Raw genomic sequence first — 21346 nt, 5'->3', positions numbered from 1 at the left:
GATTGATATAAGATGATGATTTTCCACCACTCCCTCCATGTTTATCAGTTGGTATTTTCCGTAAGGAAGAACCCTCTCTTCTCCCTGTCCCACACATGCCCCCCGGCTAGCCATCTACCCAGGCAGCCACCTACCCAGGCACCTGCCCACCCATCCATCTGTCCATCCACTCATCCACCCATCCATCCAGCTCTCATCTGTATAGATTCATGGATTCCTATTTTATTCATCAGGTTATAATCCACTGCTGTCCTTACATTATTTATTTATTTTTTAACGTTTTTATTGGAGTATAATTGCTTTACAATGGTGTGTTAGTTTCTGCTTTATAACAAAGTGAATCAGTTATACATATGTCCCTGTATCTCTTCCCTCTTGCGTCTCCGTCCCTCCCACCCTCCCTATGTCCTTATATCATTCGATGTTCAGATTGTCCCAGATCTGTTCAGAGAGAGTCCCCTCAGGCAATAACAATAAGTAGTTTTAAGTTTGTTTTTTAAGCTTCCAGTGTTAAATAGGTAGTTCTAAACAATAAGGCAAGGTCGTTTGCAGGTAGTCATGACAGCTCAGATTTTAGGGGCAGTCAAGATCCCTGGAGTTGCAGAAGAGGCTGGAAGCGGTTTCTTTCTCCCGGTTGGCTTAGCCTTACCTCTGTACCACAGAAGGGTTTGTGGATCTGATGTGGGCCTCATGGTCTTACCCTGAAGTTTGTCTTCTGTTTGTAGAAGAGCCCAGCCGGCGTGGTCCATGCTGCAGTTAGGACGGGGCTGAAGCAGAGCTAGACGCAGGCTGCAGGACCTGCGTTCAGGGCCCGGCCGTCCTGAGCTGTACATTGGCCATGGAGGGGCCGAGTGGCTCCTGCTTGTGGCCTGGCTGGCAGCAAGAGGGCGAGTGGGAAGGCCATCGCGTACTGGGTTCGCAGGGCGGGAGGAGTCACCGGTGTCCTTTCTCTTTGATTTAGGTGGGTTCCCATCATCTGAGACTCAACAGAGGCCTGGAAGCCAACGCCCCTGCTTTCGACAGGTAGGGTCCTCCGGCCGCATCCGAAGTCTGTTGTCCTTCCTCCCATCAGACAGTAGTACAGGAGCCAGGGTGCCATGGGAAATGGGAGACCCCAAATCTGGAATCTGAATCTGCTTTTTACTTTGGTTCTTTATACAAAAAGGCAGCTTACAAAATTGAATGTTTACTTGCTTTCAGTTTTCCGTGAAGGTTCATTCATAAATGCTCAGGTAACACTTTGCAATTATTTTATCTTATCAGTTCCTTCTGCATTGAAGCTTTATCCATTTGTCCTGGTTAATAAGGGATCATCTAAACTGTAGGATATTTCTAAGCTGGTTTGTTTGTGTTTTTAAGGTAACATATTCCCAGGCTTTAAAAAGTCACAGTGTGGAAAGGTATAAAGGAAGACGTAGAAGTACCCTAACTCCCAATTCCCACTGTTAGTTAGTTTTCTATGTATAGTTCTAGAAAAGATTCTGACTTATACATAGTTCTTTTTTTTTTTTTTTTTGCTTCATTGGGTCTTCGTTGCTGCGCGTGGGCTTTCTCTAGTTGCGGCGAGCAGGGGCTACTCTTCATTGCGGTGCACAGGCTTCTCATTGCGGTGGCTTCTCTTGTTGCAGAACACAGGCTCAAGGCGCACGGGCTTCAGTAGTTGTGGCATGTGGGCTCAGTAGTTGTGGCTCGCAGGCTCAGTAGTCGTGACGCACGGGCTTAGTCACTCCGCAGTATGTGCAATCTTCCCGGACCAGGGCTCGAACCCGTGTCCCCTGCATTGGCAGGCAGATTCTTAACCAATGCGCCACTAGGAAAGTCCCCATAGTTCATTTTTTAAAACACAAATTGGATCATTAAACACTTACTGTTTTACAACTCGCTTAAGAAAAGCCATCGCTAACCTGAACTCTTGGTAATTTGTACTTGAAATAGTTAATAGCTTTTTAAAATATTTGTTTTTTTACTCTAAATGTTAGTTTTAAAATAATCTTAATGGGTATAAAATACTTGTCAAAGTAATTTTTTTTAAATTTACTTTATTATTTATTTACTTTTGGATGCGTTGGGTCTTCATTGCCGCGCACAGCCTTCTCTTGTTGAGGCGAGTGGGGGCTGCTCTTCGTGCGGTGCGCGGGCTTCCCATTGCGGTGGCTTCTCTTGCTGCAGAGCATGGGCTCTAGGTGCGCGGGCTTCAGTAGTTGTGGCTTGTGGGCTCTAGAGCGCAGGCTCAGTAGTTGTGGCGCATGGGCTTAGTTGCTCCGCAGCATGTGGGGTCTTCCCGGACCAGGGCTCGAACCCATGTCCCCTGCATTGGCAGGCGGATTCTTAACCACTGCACCACCAAGGAAGTCCTCAAAGTAATTTTTTAAAATGTTTGAATCATTCTAGCCGAAGCTTCATTTGGACTTTAAATTTGCTTGCAGCCTTCTTATTTACCTTAAGATTGGTGACACCAGCCCCCCTAATTAGCATGTTACACACAGGGCACACTCAGTGCTGAGCAGCTCAGACTCCCCACCTGAGCAGGGCCTGCTCTGTCTGCACCTGTCAGACCTCAGGCCGGGATGCACCTTCTCGGGGAGGCGGAACCAAAAGAGCCCGGAGGGGCCAGGCCACACACGTTGTTTCTTCTGGCACCTTCCCCCGGGGCTTCCACATAGCATGGCTCCAGGGGCCGTGCACAGCCTACCGGCTGTGAGGAGGCCCTGATCTCCCAGATTTGACCCAGCCCTGCATCCTCCCCCTGGGAGGGATGGCAGACAGGGCAGGGCTGCCAGGAGCATGGCCCTGGGAGAATGCTTCTTCATGGGGGCGGAGCTTGTCTTCAGCTGTCTGCAGAGGGACATAAACTGCCCACTTCAGGATCCACATTCGTCTGCGCAGTGCTGTCCCTCCGAGTTAGTAAGAGAGTCCCTTTTTCTCTTATTGGGCTAAAAATGGTTCTTTTGTGATAATTAACTTTAAAAAATTCCATTTATGGGACAAACATGTTACTGTAGAAATTTGGAAAGTACAAAAAATGTTTAAAAGAAGGAAAGAACTTAAAATCACATAAAATTCTACCACTTTTAACATGGTGGTGTGTTATTTTTTTCTCGTGTTAGATATTAAGATTGTAGTATTAAATTAATTTTACATTTGCTTTTTGCATTGTGTATTTCCCCTTTTTAAAAAAACTACATTTAAATATTTCTAACAGTATTAAAATTATAAAGTTACTTTTCAAAAGCTGCTGGTAAAAGACAAATATTAGAGTCTCTCCCTGCTATTTCAATGTATGTATTTAAAAATAGTCTCTGGTATACAAAGAACTTTCCTAAGACCGAAATTTCATTATACCTTCTGGTTGAGGTTAAACATCACGAAATGCAGCACTTAGATGAAAAAATTGGACCCTGAGGTTGATGCTTCTCCCACCAGTTTTTCTAGTTCTTAGGAGGTACCAAGTGAAGTGGATTAACTTCAGAGATACGCACGTCACATTTCTAAGGCCCTGTTAATGAAAGGCCAGGTTAGCTGTTCTGGGTTTAATGGAGGACTTTACAGAAAGTCCAGCGTATCCTCCACCTGATACCACGTGTGTTTAGAAGTTTGATGTGCTGTGTACTCTTGGCCAGTGCCTTTCGTGGGGAACAGCTCATCCAGGACCTCCAGTGCCTGGCAGGTCCCCTCAAGGGCGGGGCCGTCAGCGTGTGTCGCGGGGACATGGCATCATGCGTGGCCCTGCTCTGTTGCAGGCACATGGTGCTTCTCAAGGAGCAATATGGGAAGCAAGTGGTCGTGAACCTGCTGGGGAGCAGAGGCGGAGAGGAGGTGCTCAACAGAGCCTTCAAGGTACCTGGCTTCCCCGCCTGGGAGGGCAGGGAGTGAGGGAGCCGAGGGGCCCCTGCTCAGGGTGGGCTTCCATGGGGACTGGGGACAACAGCCCTGCTTTCCCCACGTCGGGGGAGGCTTTTTCCATCAGAGCTTCCGCATCAGGTGATTTGGGCTACTGACAAATGCAGTTTAATTTTTGTACAGCAATGGTTGGGAGAATTTGCTCAAAATGAAAACAGAGCATCTCCCATCTCCAGCTGCATTTCCTCCACTGCTCCCCACTGGGGCATCGACCACTCAGGATGGCCGGGCCTTTCCCTGGCTCTCTTGGACGGACACACACACGTGTGAACGCACACATGCATGCACGTGCACACGTACGTTTGGGCTTCACCCCACGCATCCCTGACCTGCTCGGGGAGCCAGAGTTCCCTCTTCCCTTGTTGGTCTGGCCCCGCTGCTGGCCAGCACCTTGTGGCACGTTCACACAGACACCCTCAGGGCACTTGTGCCCACGTGGCTCTTCAGAGCCCCTGCTCGCTTTAAAGCAGGCAACCCTAGATAATTTCCTCCGGGGAACATGGAGCCTTCAGGTCATCCATCCTTGTGTGGGCTGCCCCTGAGAGCTGCTTCCTGTGTCCAGCTTTCCGTGGGCTCCCCGCGGCTTCCGGCACACGTTCAAGGGAGATGCGTGGAGAAACCCTGGGCGGGGAGGGAGCCGTGAGCAAAAGGCTCCGCCCACCTCGCCTGCATCTCTCCGTTCCCAGTGCTCCCACGTGTATTCGGTCTACTGTAGGCCAAGCTGCAGAATGAGCTGTGGGCTGTGGGCCTCCACAGTCCTTTCCCAGCAGTCCATGTTCCCTGCTGAATGGGAAAAAAACCCTGTGGTTGTTCAGAGCTCAAGGAAGCCCCTTACGGAGAGAGTTTGAAGTCACACCTCCCTTCACGGGAAGAGTGTTCCCTGTGGTCCTGGCCCCTGGCCAGTAGAAGCTGAATCCAGCTGGGCGCTCATTTCCCTCTGTTTAGGGAAGCCATGTGCTTGGAGCTGAGACTTGCTGGTGGCCAGTTTCACTTGGCCAGACCTGCTTTTCCTGTTTGGTTTGTTGCTACTGGCAACAAGCTCGGGAAGCATCTCCGCTGCCACCCATCTTGGCAGCCGTGCGGGCAGTTTATTTTAAGGAAGAAGAAGGGGAAAAAAAACCCTCAAGAATTTTTCCCCTTTATGCCTTGATTTTGGGGAGAAGGTGTCCTCAGCACGCCCCCATCAGCTGGTGGGCCCCTGCGCTGGAAAGGCAGGAGGTGACTGCAGGCCTCTGGCCCAGCAGGGGAGACCAGACCCCTGGGCAGGTAGGAGGTAAGAGGTGGACCTTACCTGGAGAGACCTGGGTCATGGTCCCAACTGGGGTATCACATAGAAGGCGCTCCCTCAGCCTGTCAGCTCTGCCACGCTGAGGGCCACGCACAGGCAGCCGGCCTGTGACCCGTGGTTATCAGGCCACAGGGGCCCAGGCACTTGCTCCAGATCCTGAAGCCACCGAGTGTGAATGCTTCAGCTTGGCCGACTGCTTCCCAGCAAGACTTTCTTGATGACGGCAGCGGAGCGCTGACTTGCGTTCTAGCGCAGGAGGGACGGGCGCTCAGAGTCCTCGGGACCAGATGGCCTGAAGCCCTTCTAGTCCTTCAGAGTCACTCGTCTCTGGCTGGGCAAATGCTGGACAAGGCTGACCTGAAGCCGCATGGGAGGGTGTGGTTGGCAGCCCGAGGCTGGGTGCGCTGGGAAGGCAGTGGTTCATCCCTCGCCCCGGGGCTGCCTGGTGAGGGTGCTGAGGAGTTGCTGGCTGGGGCTCCTGGTGTGGAAGGCAGACCTCGGCCAGGGCACCATGCCTGCCAGGCACCCACCGGCCGTGCTTCCTCACGTCTGGCTCCGCCTTCAGTCCAGCTCACGTGCTGGCCCCGGGCCCGAGTGGGCCCTGAGCCCCTGTCTCCCCCACCCTGGAGTTTCACTGGGCTGCGCCTCCCCTCACTGGGCGGCCTGGAGGCCTTGCCGAGGGACCTGGCCGCCTCTGAGCACACCCTCGCGGAGTCTTGCCTTGTCAGGGCGGGACTGGTTACCAGGGCAACAGGAGCTGGATTATGAGCTCCGCAGCCTGCTGTGCTGCCCTGTACCTGGTGTGCCTGTGGCACTCGGGTGCCTGCAGAACAGAACAGTCCTTCCCCGTGGGCATCCTCCAGAGAGCCCCCTGGGAGGTGATGTTGGTGCAGGGCCCTGGGCTGCCCCGGGGAGCCACACCTACTCTGGCTGTCTTTTGTCCAAGGTGGACCTTGTGCCCTTCTGCAGGCAAGAGGCTCTTTGTGGTTTTGTCCCCAGGGCCTTTGTTCTGTGCTGCCCTTTCCGGGTCGGGGCTGGTAAACCACAGGGTCCACCGTAAGCCTTCAAGCTAAGCCCTGCACCGTGTCGAGTGACACAGTTGGCCGCTCAGATGCCCTGCCACCCTCTCCCTTCCGTCCCTTTTCAGAAGCTGCTCTGGGCTTCTTGCCACGCTGGCGACACGCCTATGATCAACTTTGACTTCCATCAGTTTGCCAAAGGCGGGAAGCTAGAGAAATTGGAGAACCTGCTGAGGCCACAGTTGAAGCTGCACTGGGATGACTTTGATGTGTTTGCCAGGGGCAAGAATGTAAGTCCACGGTGAGTCTCACCTGCATCTTGTCGTCCCGCCGGGTGAGCTGCTGAGTGGCAGGGGCTCTGCCGGGAGCACGCCCTCCCTCGCCGCTCCTACACTTGCAGTTTCTGGGGCCGCGGGCTCGGTGATATCGGGCACCTTGGATTCTGGCCTTCTCCTTTCCCTTCCCACAATCGGAGATGCTTGTGAATTTTGTGAGCAGATGATAAATCATGGTTTTCTGGCAAAATGTACTGATGGCGGGGACCGGGTTAAACGGTGGAGCCGTGGTGACCGTATAACTTATCATCCGAACTGTGATGAAAATTAGCAGGAGTGAAGGGGGGCAGCTGGCATAAACCCGATTGCCTAAGGGAACTGGGATGTGGATTCCCTGCTCAGAGTGGAGGAGAAGGAAGTCCGGTTTCCGCGATTCCATATTTGCAGATTTGCCCACTTGCTGAAGTTTATTTGTGACCCCAAAGTCAAACTCCTGGAGCGTTCACGGTCACTCACCAGGCCTGCTCAGAACAGTGAGAAAGTCGAGGCGCCTGCCGTGCACGTTCCCGGCTGAGGTGGGGCCGGGCCCCGCTCGGCCTTCTTGTTTCAACTCCCCCTGCAAACAGGTGTTCCCGTACAGTCTGCAGGGTGCCACGTCTTCGCTATTTTGTGCATCTTGTCGGAGATTTCACTGTTTAAAATGCCCCCCCAGGCGTGGTGCTAAGTGCTGTCCAGGGTCCTAAGCCCAGGAAGGGTGTGACGTGCCTCAGGGAGAGAGTACGTGTGTTCGTTCAGGCACGAGTTACAGCGCTGATGGCCAAGACTTGATTGTGGATGAATCAACAATATATATTAAATTAGGTGTCTTTAAACAGAGACACACATAAAACAAGGTTATGTATGGATTAGTCGATGAAAATACGCGAGCAGTGGCTCACGGGAACATAGCCCCCCAGGAGCAGTGGCTCCGCGGCTGCTGCTTTGCTGACAGTTCAATTCGCTAACGGTTCACGCAACTTTCTAGAACGTAACTAGGGTGACGAGATTTGACCGTCTTTGTGACGGCCCTGGTGTGCAGGCTGCCGAGAGCGCGCTCTGGACCCGGCCACCCCTCCAGCAGCGCTGGGACCCACCGCACCGCGTACCGTTGGGGAGCCCCCGCTGGGGTTTCCGTGGGGAAGACAAACAGCTTAGGATCCACCGGGCTGAGTAACTCTGGTGGCTTTGGGCTGCCCGGGTGGGCTCTAGTTGGCAGGCGGCCTCCCAGGGAGGAGGTGAGGGGTTCTTTCTCAGGACGAGGCTCCTTGGGGGCCTGCAGTCAGATGGGCCGTTGTGCCACGGGCAGTGCTCCTTCCAGCAGAACTTGTAACTTGTGTGTGTTGTTTCCCGAAGTTTTCAGAAAGGCACTTTGCGGATGAACTGTCTCGACTGCCTGGACCGAACCAACACGGTGCAGAGCTTCATCGCCCTCGAGGTCTGTCTCTCGGGCCATCTGTGTCCTGTCCTGTGCCTTCAGGGGGATGGGCTGGGCTCAGCACCCTTGTCGGCAAGATGAGGGAGGCCTCACTGGGCTGACGTTCCCACTGTGGGGAGGGGACAGTGACGTGTCCGGCATCTAGAGAGAGGTCTCCCTGGGTAGCTGGCTTGCCGATGCCGTGAGATGCCTTTGGCCTATCACAGGCACGCTTTCGCACACTCTTTGGAATGCACCCCGGACATGGTGGCCCAAAGGTGCTACCATGGCCCAAAGGAGAAACGGTAGCCATGGGTAGTGATTATCGTGAACGTTCCCTTAGAGGAAGGCAGGGTGAGACCGCCTGAGATGAGGCTGGGTTTGAAGCCTGGGAGGGAGTTTGAAGCCTGTGGTCTGCTGCCTGGGTGGCCTGTCCTGGCTGACCGCTGGGAGGAGGAGTGGGGTCCGCGCTGCCTGCCGTCCATCCCTTGCTGTCCTGTTTTGCGGGTAGTATGGGGGAGGGAGGGGGAGGGTGTCAGAGGAGGGCTGGGTGAAGTATAAAGTTGGGTGAGCCGTAGAAGCCCCATTCTCTGCTGCGAGGGTGCCCTGTCCTCTGGGGGGCACAGAGTCACCCACAGCAACCCTCATGGGGATGGTGCCTGGTGGTGTCCCCTGGGTGTCTGTGGGGGTGCTTTCGGGTGAGAAGTTAGTGACCACTGTCCGCTCCTCTCCCAGGTCCTCCACCTGCAGCTTGAGAGCCTAGGACTGAATTCAAAGCCCATTGCCGACCGCTTCGTGGAGTCCTTCAAAGCCATGTGGTCTCTGAACGGGCACAGCCTGAGCAAGATGTTCACGGGCAGCCGGGCCCTGGAAGGGAAGGCCAAGGTAAGGGCAGGCCGCGGGGGCGGGGGGCGGGTGGTGCCCGTGCGGGCCCCTCTCACGGCCTGTCGTCCGGCCTGTGGCAGGTGGGGAAGCTGAAGGACGGGGCCCGGTCTGTGTCTCGCACAATCCAGTCCAACTTCTTCGATGGGGTGAAGCAGGAGGCCATCAAGCTGCTGCTGGTCGGGGACGTCTACACTGAAGAGTCTGCGGACAAAGGAAGGATGCTGCTGGACAACGAGGCCCTGCTGGGTGAGGGGCTCCCGCTCTGCCTGGGGAGATCCAGAGGGCGGTGGTTGGGGGGTGCTAGCCAGCCTTCCCACCCCTCACGTCACCCCAGATGGTGGGTGGCAGGCGCCCCCCTGAGCTGCGGGGCAGCGGGAGGGAGCTGCTGTGCTCAGATCTGATCCTTGACTGTTCTCAGAGTGTCCACGTCTTTGAATGTTAACCCATCCAGGAATCTTTCTCAGCTTGAATGCGTTCTTGGTCCCATTGCCAACTCTCATTTGTGGGGAGTCTTCCACGAGGGTGGCCTGCTGTTTGTATTACGGCCCCAGCGTGATCAGTCTCATGGTCTGACCAGCTGATCTAAGCAGCTTGCCGCTGTGTTTCGTATTTTAGGAGATGCTCAGCTGGGTGCAGCCCCACGAGGAGGCAGAGGAGAGGCTCAGGAAAAAACAAAGTTAATACACTCACAGGTCCTAGAAATGCCACTCGGGACCACATGGAAGATGCCAGGGTGGTCAGGAGGCAGAAGGGCACTTAGGCCACAGCCTTGATTGGGGTTTCCATAGGGAAGGCCGGGCAAGGTGTAGGACTGGCTAGTTTGAGTAACCGTGGGGGCTTTGGGCTAGGGATGGGCTCTAGTTGGATGGGACGTGGTCCTAGGATGATTGAGGCAGAGGAACGTCCCCTCCGGGGTATGCGGCCAGAAGGAGGCGGTACGGCTCTGGGTGGCTTGTTTGCGTGTAACAGGCTCTGGCTGGGTCTGAGAGTTGGCTTAGCCCCGGGAGGGGCAGTCTCTCCCCAGCCAGAAGGTCAGACACCACAACATACAGAAGATAAAAACGTGTCCCCAGGGCTTCCCTGGTGGCGCAGTGGTTGAGAGTCCGCCTGCCGGTGCAGGGGACACGGGTTCGTGCCCCGGTCTGGGAAGATCCCACATGCCGCGGAGCGGCTGGGCCCGTGAGCCATGGCCGCTGAGCCTGCGCGTCCGGAGCCTGTGCTCCGCAACGGGAGAGGCCACAACAGTGAGAGGCCCGCGTACCTCAGAAAAACAAACAAAAAACAAAAAAATGTGTCCACAATACCAGCTGTCACTGTGGTTCCCGGTGCTTTCTGGACTCACGTGAGAGCTCACTCTTCTACTTTCTTAATTTGCACCATTTCCAAACCGAGAGGCGGGGAGAAGTGGAGAAGGGTCCACTGGGGTCAGAGTCGATGTCTTTGAGTGTTAACTCATCCAGGAATCTTTCTCAGCTTGAAAGGGTTCTTGTTCCCATTGCCAGGTATCATTTGTGGGGAGTCTTCCATGAGGGTGGCCTCCTGTTTCTGTTCTGGCCCTAGAACCCTGTAGAACTCTCCCAGGGATGAGGACACCTTCCACTCTCAGGGGCAGGACTGTCATGATTCCCTCAATAGCTAGAGGTTTCCTTTTTTCTTTCTTCTTTACTTGAGATATATTTGATGTATAGCATTACATTCGTTTCAGGTATACAACATAATGATTTGATATTTGTATATGTTTCAAAACCATTAGCACAGTAAGTCTAGTTAACATCATCACCACACACAGGTAGTTTTTTCTCTTGTGATGAGAACTTTTAAGAACGACTCTCTTAGCGCCTTTCAAATATACAACGCGGTATTGTTAACTGTAGTAACCACGCTGTACGTTATATTCCCAGGACTTGTTTAACAGGAAGTTTCTACCTTTTGACCACCTTCACCCACCTCGCCACACCCGCACCCCAACCTCTGACAACTGTTCTCTGTATCTATGAGTTCAGTGTGTGTGTGTGTGTGTGTGTGTCTGTGTAAGATTCCACATATAAGTGAGCTAGAGGTTTCTTTGGGGACATTTTAGGGGCATCTTATCCCGTAGAGCCTGTAAACATTAAAGGGCTCGTGGAAAAGAAGGGGAGACCCGGCATTTTTCCTTAGAAAAATGTATAACTCTTGGTTTAGAAATTTTTGGTGTTTTTGAAAAATTAGTTTGCCCGTGCTTAAAATGACTTCACACCCCTTTTCTACTTTTTTTACTTTTTATTATTTTATTGGGGGAACTCCTATTTGGCTTCTGGCAGCCCAGGTGACATTTGTGTCAGCCCTGGAAATAAGGCCAGCTCAATAACTGTGGAAAGAAGCTCTGAGTAGGACAGTGAGTCTTGTTTCATAGCAAAGTAAATGTGATAGATATTTGGGCTAAGCCCCTAGTGTAAAAAATGGACTGTATTTCGGCCATCTAAGAGGATGGACTTGGCTCAGAGTCATGATTTTTTAAAGGCTTAAGTCTGAGGTAAAACATTTCAGGCATGCGGATTGGTCGGTGGAAAATGCAAAGATGGTTGTCAGACCCTTAAAGTTCCGTGTGTGTATTTAATATGGAAAGTTGCAGTGTCCCCTTGATTAAACTCCCACGGGATCGTGCGTGCCCGCCGAGGATGAGATTCCCTGTGATCTGATGTCGCAGCCTCTGTGGCTCTGTTGGGGGAAGGGTGCGGAGGGGACATTATGGCAGAAGTGCTACAGGAACGTGTTCGTGGGTGGCTTTTAGCCTCTTAGCACCTTTATAAGGAGCACCCATTGGTCCATATAGATGGGATCGTGCATCCCCCTCTGATGGAGAGCCTGGCCATGTTTCGGGGGCAGATGCGTGGGGATAGGGGTGCAAACATGGCCTTTCTGTGCCCCCAGCAGTGACTCCCAGGATCCTGCAAGCCATGTCGGAGCGCCAGTCGGAGTTCACGAATTTCAAGCCGGTGCGCGTCGCCGTGGGCACCTGGAACGTGAATGGAGGGAAGCAGTTCAGGAGCAACCTGCTGGGCACTGCCGAGCTGGCTGAGTGGCTGCTGGACGCGCCCGTGTCTTCCGGAGTCTCTGGATCCCAGGGTGAGTGTGGCCGGGACAGGGCGACAGGTGCAGACCCCCGGCCGCCGTCTCGCCTCGTCCGCAGGTGGACTTGGCAAGTTGGGTATTTGGCCTTCTCACTCCTTGGAATGTTTAGAAAGCTCTGTGGAAGGTTAGATCACAGACACGGTTGGTTGGTTTTTTTTTTTTGGCCGCGGCTTGCACGATCTTAGTTCCCCGACCAGGGATCGAACCCAGGCCCTTGGCAGCGAAAGTGTGGAGTTCTAACCACTGGACTGCCAGGGAATTCCCTGTGTACCTTTTAAGAATAAAACAATTCCAAGGTTGACACCTCACCTTTTGTCTTATATCGTGCAAGGTAATATTTAGTGGCCTGAGAACTCAGGATTTGAACGTACTTTTTCTCCAGTCAGCGTTTGCGTAGGGGTTTCGCTTTTTCCCCGCTCGCTTGGATTCTGGAAAGACTCGTGGTCCGGTTCCCTGCCTGTTGATGTGCGCTGGAGGGCGGGGTCAGCTCTGCTTAGGTACCTTGATCGACAGCCGTCCGGGTCGGTGCCCAGAGCCCCGTCCCCGCTCTCTGTGCGCTGTCCGCATGTGGCAGGGGCTTGGGGGCAGCGTAGCTCGAGGACCTTGTTCCGAGTCCCTGGGATGCCTCAGGCAGCTAAGCATCAGGACACATCGGCAGGCAGGCAGCAGGTGGCTGCAGGGCTTCTATTAACCTAAGATTCCCTGTTAAAGGGGACAAAGAGAGAACGGATGAGCAACCCTTCTGCTCGCTGTGCTTCCTGTAAACCAGGCATTTCTGGGGCAGATTTCATCAGAGCGGGTCCCAAGCAGGGCTGGATGTCCCCTTCTCTGACCACCGGGACAACAGTGCCCTGGGACAGGACCACGGTCAGACATGATCCCAGCAAGGCTGGCCCAGCGCTGTGAAAAGTACTGAGGGACACAAACAAGTATGAGCCAGTTCTGCCCCCTGGCAACTTAGGGTCTGGTTGGGGGGGGGGGGGCGGTGTCTGCTGCGTGTGGGAGTTATTGGTCCAGGCACTCTACACGTGTTCTCTGATTTACGCTTTACGACCACCCTGCGAGGTGGCCGCTACCGTCCCTTTTGCAGAGCAAGCAGCAGAGTTTGGAGAGGTTAGTGATACGCCCAGGATGTAGCCAGGGAAGAGCCGTGGGCACAGTGGGAGCTGGAAGGAGGTTGGCGCGTGGAGCTCACCACGTGGTCTGAGGGGTCCCCCAGGCCGTGGGCCAGCACAGGCCTCCGTGGGTCTGACTTCCCTCGTCTTCTGCTTGTTCTGCAGATGACAGCAGCCCAGCTGACATATTTGCCGTGGGGTTTGAAGAGATGGTGGAACTGAGCGCAGGGAATATCGTCAATGCCAGGTAGGCGGCCAGGCGCGGTGGGGTGGGATCCTGAGCCGGGAGCCTCTGCATTCTGACTGTGCTCCCACCACGACCTCACGGACATACGCCTCTCCCTTCCTCTCTCTTTGCTGATTAAGGAAATAGAAGGAAGGGTGGGATAGGCTCAGTGCTCCCTGGGTGCTGCTGCCTCAGGCTGATTCATGCTACGAGGTGGCATGTGTGAGCCCCGAGGGCATGGGCCGGGCTGGGCGGGGGCTGACTCACGTTTCCTGTGTGTGAGTGTAAGAAAGAAACAAAGGAAAGAAAACCACTGGATTAACATTAGGTGTGAGGTCAGCAGGACTCTCTCTTTCCTAGTCCATTTCAAGGTACTTTCTGAACAAATAATAAAACCTGGTTCTATGGAGGTCTTATGAGCAAGGCCCTGTGCTGGGGTTCAGGTGGCAGGGGTTGGGTGGGGCACATGTTTGATGTGTACAACACAACCAGAAATATGCGGATAGCCCATTGCGGGGATTAAGGCTCACATGGCACTAGTGCAGGAGCGCAGGCAGCATGACGTCAATAAAGACCCAACTAAGGGCTAGAGGAGTTTATAGGTGGGAGGGCCTGCTTCCAGCTCACACTCAACAGCATCCTTCTTCTCTCCAGTACCACCAACAGGAAGATGTGGGGGGAGCAGCTTCAGAAAGCCATCTCACGCTCTCATCGGTACATTCTCTTGACTTCAGTACAGCTGGTGGGCGTCTGTCTTTATATCTTTGTACGTCCGTACCACGTCCCCTTCATCAGGTAAGAACATTGCGCTTACGAACATCTGGGGGAACACGGGATTGTTTGATTCTGACTTCCTTCCCCCCACCCCCTTCCTGCAACAGGAATCAGGACCTGCCATGATTTGAGATAAATGTAGCAAAACCCCCAAGGAAAAACCAAGCTGAATAGAATATTGTCCAGCATTTAAAAAGCCACAGTGGGAACCTTCTAGCTCAGGAAGCTGGACCCTTTTAGAAAGACTGTTTCATGATCGTTGTTACCCAGGCTCAGTTTTGCACAAGGAAAGGGATTCCTTGCTGAAATGTTAGACAGGAAACCTCTGACCAAGAGCTGGGTAACTCAGCAGGAAATGCCAATTCTTTTGTCTCTTTTTAAAAGAATTCTAAATAAGATGTGTGGGCAGAAAGCTTCTACCACTGTCACCCCATTATTGGGTCTCCAAAGTGACAGTTTTGTGAATGTCAGAAAGGGGAAAAGCTTAGGAAAAGCGTGTCTTTTAGGAAAGCCCGTGTGTGTGTGTGTGTGTGTGTGTGTGTGTGTGTGCGCGCGCGTGCGTCTGTGTGTGTGTGCGTGTGTGCGTGTGCGTGTGCGTGCGTGCATGGGGATTTTAAGGTTTGGGAGGAGCACGCATTGCTCCCTGGTCTCATTCATGTTGTTGGAACGTCCTCTGGTCTTTGTCTGCCTGCACCAGACAGAGAGATACTTGGAGAGCAAGACCGTGCTCCGTGCTCATAATCCTCTTCTGTGGCCTTTGGGAAACGTTAAAGTCTTTGTGCCCCAACTGTTCGCTGCGACAGTCTGGCAGTGTCCACAGTGAGTGGCTAAAGTCAGTTACGGTCAGAGTAGAGGAGAGGTTAGGGTCGAGGTCAGAGATACAACATGAGGAAGGGAGTGAGGCCGAGGGGCTCCGGATTTCCCGGGTGCCAACGAAGGTCCCAACACCTGTGTCCCTTTAGCCTCAAGCTCGCACACTGTGGCAGGTTATCCCCATCCCTTGTCTGTTGGGTGACAGTCGCTTCGGCCCCTGGTCCCGTGGACCTACGCGCTCACCTGTGTGCATTGTAAGCTGGCATTTTAATGCCAGGCGTCTGCTTGGAAACCACCCGCCCAGCCCAGCATCGAGAACTGGGTGGTTCCTGTTGTTTCAAATGCGTCGATTACCTGATGGCAACCCCTGTACTTTGCAGAAGAGCCGTGTGGGATGGGGCTGGGGGCAGGGAACTCCACGCTGCTTCTGCCGCAGCAGCGAGACCGGCGGCGGATGGCCGTGTGGGATGGGGCTGGGGGCGGGGAACTCCACGCTGCTTCTGCCGCAGCAGCGAGACCGGCAGCGGAGGGCCGGGGTGGAGGTGATTCAGCTGCTTTGTGGGGTGCTCATGTGAGCACCTCGGAGCTGGGGCCGTGGAGAGGATGCTCCAGCCCCTCCCACGGGGCAGCTGCCCACGATGAGAGGAGGGTCAGGAGTGACGCGGAGCTGATGGCAGCCGCGCTGTCCCTGTGCGGCCTGGCCGCTGAAGATGGGATGAGCCAGCCTCTGAGCCGATGCCTTTGAGGCTCTCAGATCCGCAAGCCTCGCGCTGCCGCCCGGATCTTCTCTGTAGCAAAGCTGCTCGTGCTTTGCCTTCGGAGCCACTGAGAGGCCCCCCCGCGTGTGCATTCTCTGTTCCAGGGACGTGGCGATCGACACAGTGAAGACGGGCATGGGGGGAAAGGCGGGGAACAAGGGCGCCGTGGCCATCCGCTTCCAGTTCCACAGCAGCAGCTTCTGCTTCGTCTGCAGCCACCTGACGGCCGGGCAGTCCCAGGTGAAGGAGAGGAACGAGGACTACAGGGAGATCACCCAGAGGCTGAGCTTCCCGATGGTGAGCAGCGAGGCAGTGGCGTGTGAGGGCCCCCTGCTCGGGTCCGCCCCCCACACGGTATTCTGAGCTGCTGATACGGGCAGGCGGTGGCGATACGACCGTAGGAGGGTCCCTGCCCCTGGGGGCTCAGCACTGGTGGCAGGGAGATGACCAGGGGCGCTGCAGTAGCGGTGAGCAGGGAGTCCGGCTCAGGAGCGTTCTGCCTCCTGTAACTCTGTGCGTTTCCTGAATGTCCCGACGTGCCCTGCGTTTTCTTATTCTAATTCAACTGTATGCAATGGGGAAAGAAAACCAGTGCGTCCATGCTTTGTCCAAGTTGGTGAAGAACATTTGAATCCAACCAGTATAAGACTTGGTTTTCTTGAGACTCACGCATACATTCTGTTGTGGCTCAGAAGAGAATACACGTTTTTGAAACCAGTGAATTCTTGGCTCGGGAGCTCTGGGTCCCGGTACGGTCTCGCGGTTGCCAGTACCATGCGTCGTGCCGCCCTCTAGTGGTGGTCCAGAGGCTTTCATTCTGAAGCCGGGGGATCTTTTTGAATTCAGATTTGAATGTTTTCCTTTCTGTGCAAAGATGATGGTCCCGCACACCTTCACCCTGGTGCAGACACCTATTTCCCAGCAGTGAGGGTAGACTTTAGCCGTTCCTGCCACACATTCTGCACGTGCCTGAGACGAGGTTGGCTGGGTCACGGAGCTCTTCCCTGTGAGGCCAGATCCCTTAAAACTGACACCCTGTTCGTTGGGCTGCCCTCAAGGCAAAAATTCCTTAGTTTTCATTAAGAAGTGCTGTAATCCTTGTTGGGGGTTTTATTTCTTGGATTATAAAATAAATGAGTTGGGAAATTTGCAATTGTAGTTTTCCAGATTATGTAGGGCTAATATTTTCTTTCTGGGTCTATGTAGTTAAAAAAGAAAAGTCCAACCCTTCTCACTTAAAAAGTGCTGTTTCAAAGTAGCAAACATGGGACACATTTAAAATAATTAAAGGGTTTATACTATAGCTATTTTCCACAGAAGTATTGACGGTACCTATAAGTTAATACTCTGTACCTGTTCAGTAGAGTAGCCACTAGCCACAAGTAGCTATTTAAATGAACTCACATTAAATAAAACTAAAAATCCCTCGGTCACACTGGCCACATGTCAGGTGTTCGATGGCTACATGTGGCTGGTGGCTCGTGTTCTGCACAGCACGGGTAGAGAACACGTCCATCACTACGGAGTGTTCTGTTAGGCAGTGATGCTCTGCACATTCATTTTATTGGGCTGTGATCATTTCAGCCTTTTGTATAACGGAAACAGATTTTGGAGTTTGGCAGATCTGAGTTCATGTCTTATCTTTATCATGTACTAGCGGTGTAACCTTCAGCAAAGTTTCTGCACTTCTTTTTTTAATCTGTAAGAGCCATTAGTGTGTGCCTCACAGGGCTGCTGGGAGAACAGTGTGCCGCAGAACAGAGCCCAGCATTGTAGACAGCTGATATCGTGCTGCTGCTGTTGTCGTGATTCCTGGGGAAGGGAGGGGAAGATGCCACAGCTCTCCAGGGCTGCCCTGGGCAAGGTGGGGGAGGGGGAGAGAGAGAGGTGGAGGGTCACAGGATGAAAATGTATGAAATTCACCAGGTTTTACGAAGTTGCGTGTCCCGAGCGTTTATATTTATTTTCTTAAACCGCGTTCTCGTAACACTGAATGTTTGGGTAATGCGTCTTAGGATACAGACATAACAAAGCAGGGGTACATCCTGATGGCTGAGATCCACTCGGCAGAGTGAATACCAATATTGGTAGTCATGCTTCCTCTGTTACAGTTGGAGCTTTCTCCAAACCACTCGAAAACACTATTTAAAATTTGAAAATTAAGCCAATGGAAAGTCCCGCAGTAAGTTTATGGGATTAGTGAAAAATGAGATGCTCTAGCAGACTTTTCTTAAGTAACATTTTAAGAAAAACACATCTGCTTATCATCTGTAGGGTGAGTTTATTTTTCTCCCTTCTCCCACCTTCCTTGCAATGGGCCGAATCAGCTTTTTTTTTTTTTTATGACTTAGGGAAGAAACATTTTTTCTCACGATTATGTGTTTTGGTGCGGAGATTTCAACTACCGCATTGATCTCACTTACGAAGAAGTCTTCTATTTTGTTAAACGCCAAGACTGGAAGAAGCTCCTGGAATTTGATCAGCTACAGCTGCAGAAATCAAGTGGAAAAGTAAGTTGTGCTTTTAAAATAGTTTTTAACACCTGCTCCAACATGGAATAGCTTCTGCTAAATGTACACGCTAGCATTCGCAAATTAAGCTTCATGGGTGAATTTAACTGATTCTGATAATGGTAGAAAAAGGTGTCTGGCGTAAGAAGTTAGAGAAACGTGAGCGTCCATCCGCACTCACGTCCTGTTCCTCCTTTCGGTGGCCACGGTCAGGGTCTGTGTCTTCTCATGCCCAGAGGGGCCATTCCTCTATGAAAGGACACTAGACACACGTAAGCCACCGCAGGAGCTCAGGGTGACAGGAGCCTCTCTGCCCACGCTCTGTGGTTGGAGGGGGAGCCAGCTGTCCCTTCCTCCTTCGCACAAGCTGAGCCCTGGTCCAGCTGTGCTCAGTTTGAGTCCAAGCTGCTTCAGACAGCCCCATGTCAGCATCTGAGCACATGGCCGGTGAGGCTGGTGGGTGTGACGTACGCAGTCCACGTGCCCGGTACGCAGGGTGACGCTCGTAGGGACGGCTGTGTGTCAGGTACACTAAACCAGCAAGTGACACGCTAGATTCTGCTCAAAACATTTTATTTTGGTGATATCTCTGTTTCTTGTTAGTGAACATACTAACAAATAAATTAATACACTAACAAGATCTAATACACTTTACACACCAATTTGTACACATAATCCTTAAGACCATCCTACAGATTAGGTATCACACCCATTTTATAGATAAGAAGACTGAGGCCAAGGTCAAACACCGTGTCCAAGGTCACACAGTCAGTAAACAGAGGCATGACAGAGCCCAAGACTGTCATGCTTCCGATGAGACTTCCCCTCCCTGACCTGGTGTGGTCTTCTAGTGCCTCCTTAGGCCATGATGTAATAGGGAAGATTCAACTATAGAATCTGTCCTCAGTTCTTCAGGGTCACACTGGCTAGCCCCCACATGACTGAAAACTTATCTTCTCTCCCACCTGAAACTGTTTGTTGTTTTGGTGCCTGTTTGCTTCCTAGCAGGACAGGCTGAGGGGAGGGAGGCACAGCTAAGTTCCATCTACCTGGTGAAAATGCAGCGGGTTAGATGGTGCAGGCAGGGAGGTTAAGGCTCCTCCTGCAGTGAGACCTGGATGTTCCTCGAGGTTTTCTGTCGTCCCCCCTCAGTGACACGGGTCGCTGGGGGTGGCCAGAGGGCAGAGTAGCCACACCACTCCTTCCTGCAAAGGGTCTCTCTCCCTCCTGCCAATATTCTCCACACCCTTCCCCTCAGGCGCTGAGTGAATGTCTGTTCCTGGGTCTTCCTGCAGCATCAGGGCTGGACCAGGGCTAAGTGAAGACGGAGGAGGGCCGGACTTCAGTTCTGGGCTGCTTTTTACCCAATTGGTTTTGTTAACAAATACGGATCAAGGCCTTGCCGGGGCTGGGCCAGGCGTTCCCCTCGGCCTGTGCCTGTCAGTGTCACCCGGGCGCTGACAAGCAGGCGTGTGACAGATGGGGTGCTGAGGTGGTGGGAGACCCAACGGTGTGCAAGTCAGCAGAGCAAAGTGATAATCATCATCATTTTTGCCAATTAAAAGGCACATATGTCCAGTTTTTGACATATTTGCAAATACGATACAGCTTCTGTTACTTTAGGAATAAAAAACACTCTGGAACGTGCCTTCTATTTGCATGTAATGTACATGATCTAGGAGAACTAAGAGGGTCCTGCGACTTCTTCCAACAGATTTTTAAAGACTTTCACGAAGGCACCATTGACTTTGGACCCACCTACAAGTATGATGTTGGCTCTGCTGCCTACGACACAAGTGACAAATGCCGCACCCCGGCCTGGACGGACAGGGTCCTGTGGTGGAGGAAGAGGCATCCTTTCGACAGAACAGGTGCCTGAGATGTGTGCGCTTTCAGAGCTGGAAGAGGGCAAGTGATCAGTACCATAGAAGGAAGATCACTTTTCTTTAGTCCAGCGCTCTTTGTTATATAAATAACAATTCTCTGGATAACCCAGAACTACTCAAAAGTCATCCCAGATGTTAGCCCTAAGCTTTGGGAGTTGCTCCTGGCTCCCGCAATCCCTGCCTCACGGCTGTCCCCCTACACCACCCTGCCACCTTCTGTTCCCGGCAGGGGTGAGGAGAGAGGCTACAGCTCTTCCTCTCCGGCGCTTCTGCCTCTCACACTCATGCCTTTTCTCCAGCCCATTTTGTTCAGCTGAACTCTATCTGCTTAAAGCCCTGATTCCAAACCAAATATGAGCGAGACACAGGAAAGATGAGAGGTTTTTTGTTTGTTTTTTTAATCAATTAGTGGTCTATCATGTTTTGAACAATTATTGATACCCAGCTAGGAAGTGCAGTTTGTTTAAAATTCGAATGCCTATAAACTAATACATAAACAACTAAGCTTTTCTGGCGAGATGGATGCTGAGATTTCAAGGCCCAGAAATCTCACCTGCAGATTGAGAAGATGCGTTTTTGTTCAGATCACTTTTGTGGACATCTGTGCAAGAGGCTGGATGCCCTCAGGTTCTTAGTCTCTGCATCTCCTGCTGTACAAAGAGCTGCACATCTCCTGTTTCCCATGGGCCTGAGGCAAAATCCCCGCAGCAGCGGTGTCTGTGTTCTCACCCAGTTTGCCCGCTGGGGTGGAGTTTTTACCCCAGGCCCCAAAGCCACTTTGACAGGGTTTCAAGCCCAGGGGGTTAGAACGACGGAGTCTGAGACAGGAGGTGGTCCGTTATGCAGCTCCCTGGTGCATGTGTCTGTAATCGGCATTCATGAATGTTGATACACTTTTGTGTTGTATGTGTGTCTCTTGATTGGAATCCCCGTGAGTAGCTGGAGAACTCAACCTTCTGGACAACGATCTGGACGCTGACACCAAAGTCGGACACGCCTGGTCTCCTGGTGCCCTCAAGTATTACGGCCGAGCAGAGCTGCAAGCGTCTGACCACAGGTACGGTCCTGGCTGCCGTGGGCACATCCTCTGCTGAGGAAGGCGGGGTCAGCCGCTCCCCGCAGAGAACGGCCCTGCCTTCCCTATCCGAATGCGTGTGTGTGCGTGTGTGACACACAGTAGAGAGCAAAGAACAGTATGACAAGTAGCTGTGTACTTGCCACTAAGAATTAATCACTGTTAACACTTTGTCATTGCTCCACGTCACAGGTAACATCTATTATGAAAATTGCGAAGACACAACCTGTGGTATTTTACGTCTTTTAAATTCTGATA

At 52.6% G+C, this 21346-nt stretch overlaps 1 protein-coding gene across 6 annotated transcripts in view; it reads left to right on the top strand.

The window, feature by feature from the left end:
- Positions 1-21346, top strand: part of SYNJ2 (synaptojanin 2) — a 99550-nt gene that overhangs the window by 61359 nt on the left and 16845 nt on the right. For 5 of the 6 annotated variants that reach the window (XM_027082488.1, XM_027082470.1, XM_027082452.1 and 2 more), the window contains 13 exons: positions 962-1023; positions 3741-3837; positions 6336-6508; positions 7875-7956; positions 8671-8820; positions 8901-9066; positions 11734-11925; positions 13212-13293; positions 13927-14067; positions 15722-15914; positions 17969-18127; positions 19842-19998; positions 20953-21070. In XM_027082488.1, the coding sequence (XP_026938289.1) occupies positions 962-1023; positions 3741-3837; positions 6336-6508; positions 7875-7956; positions 8671-8820; positions 8901-9066; positions 11734-11925; positions 13212-13293; positions 13927-14067; positions 15722-15914; positions 17969-18127; positions 19842-19998; positions 20953-21070 (1772 nt within the window). The remainder of the gene's footprint in view (positions 1-961; positions 1024-3740; positions 3838-6335; positions 6509-7874; positions 7957-8670; positions 8821-8900; positions 9067-11733; positions 11926-13211; positions 13294-13926; positions 14068-15721; positions 15915-17968; positions 18128-19841; positions 19999-20952; positions 21071-21346) is intronic. The other variant, XM_027082461.1, reaches the window with a different exon arrangement.

This window comes from Aethalodelphis obliquidens, unplaced genomic scaffold, assembly GCF_003676395.1.
Source record: "Aethalodelphis obliquidens isolate GAN/ISIS:26980383/991018 unplaced genomic scaffold, ASM367639v1 scaffold3, whole genome shotgun sequence".
Taxonomy (NCBI): Eukaryota; Metazoa; Chordata; class Mammalia; order Artiodactyla; family Delphinidae; genus Aethalodelphis; species Aethalodelphis obliquidens.
This window is presented reverse-complemented; position numbering and strand designations above follow the sequence as displayed.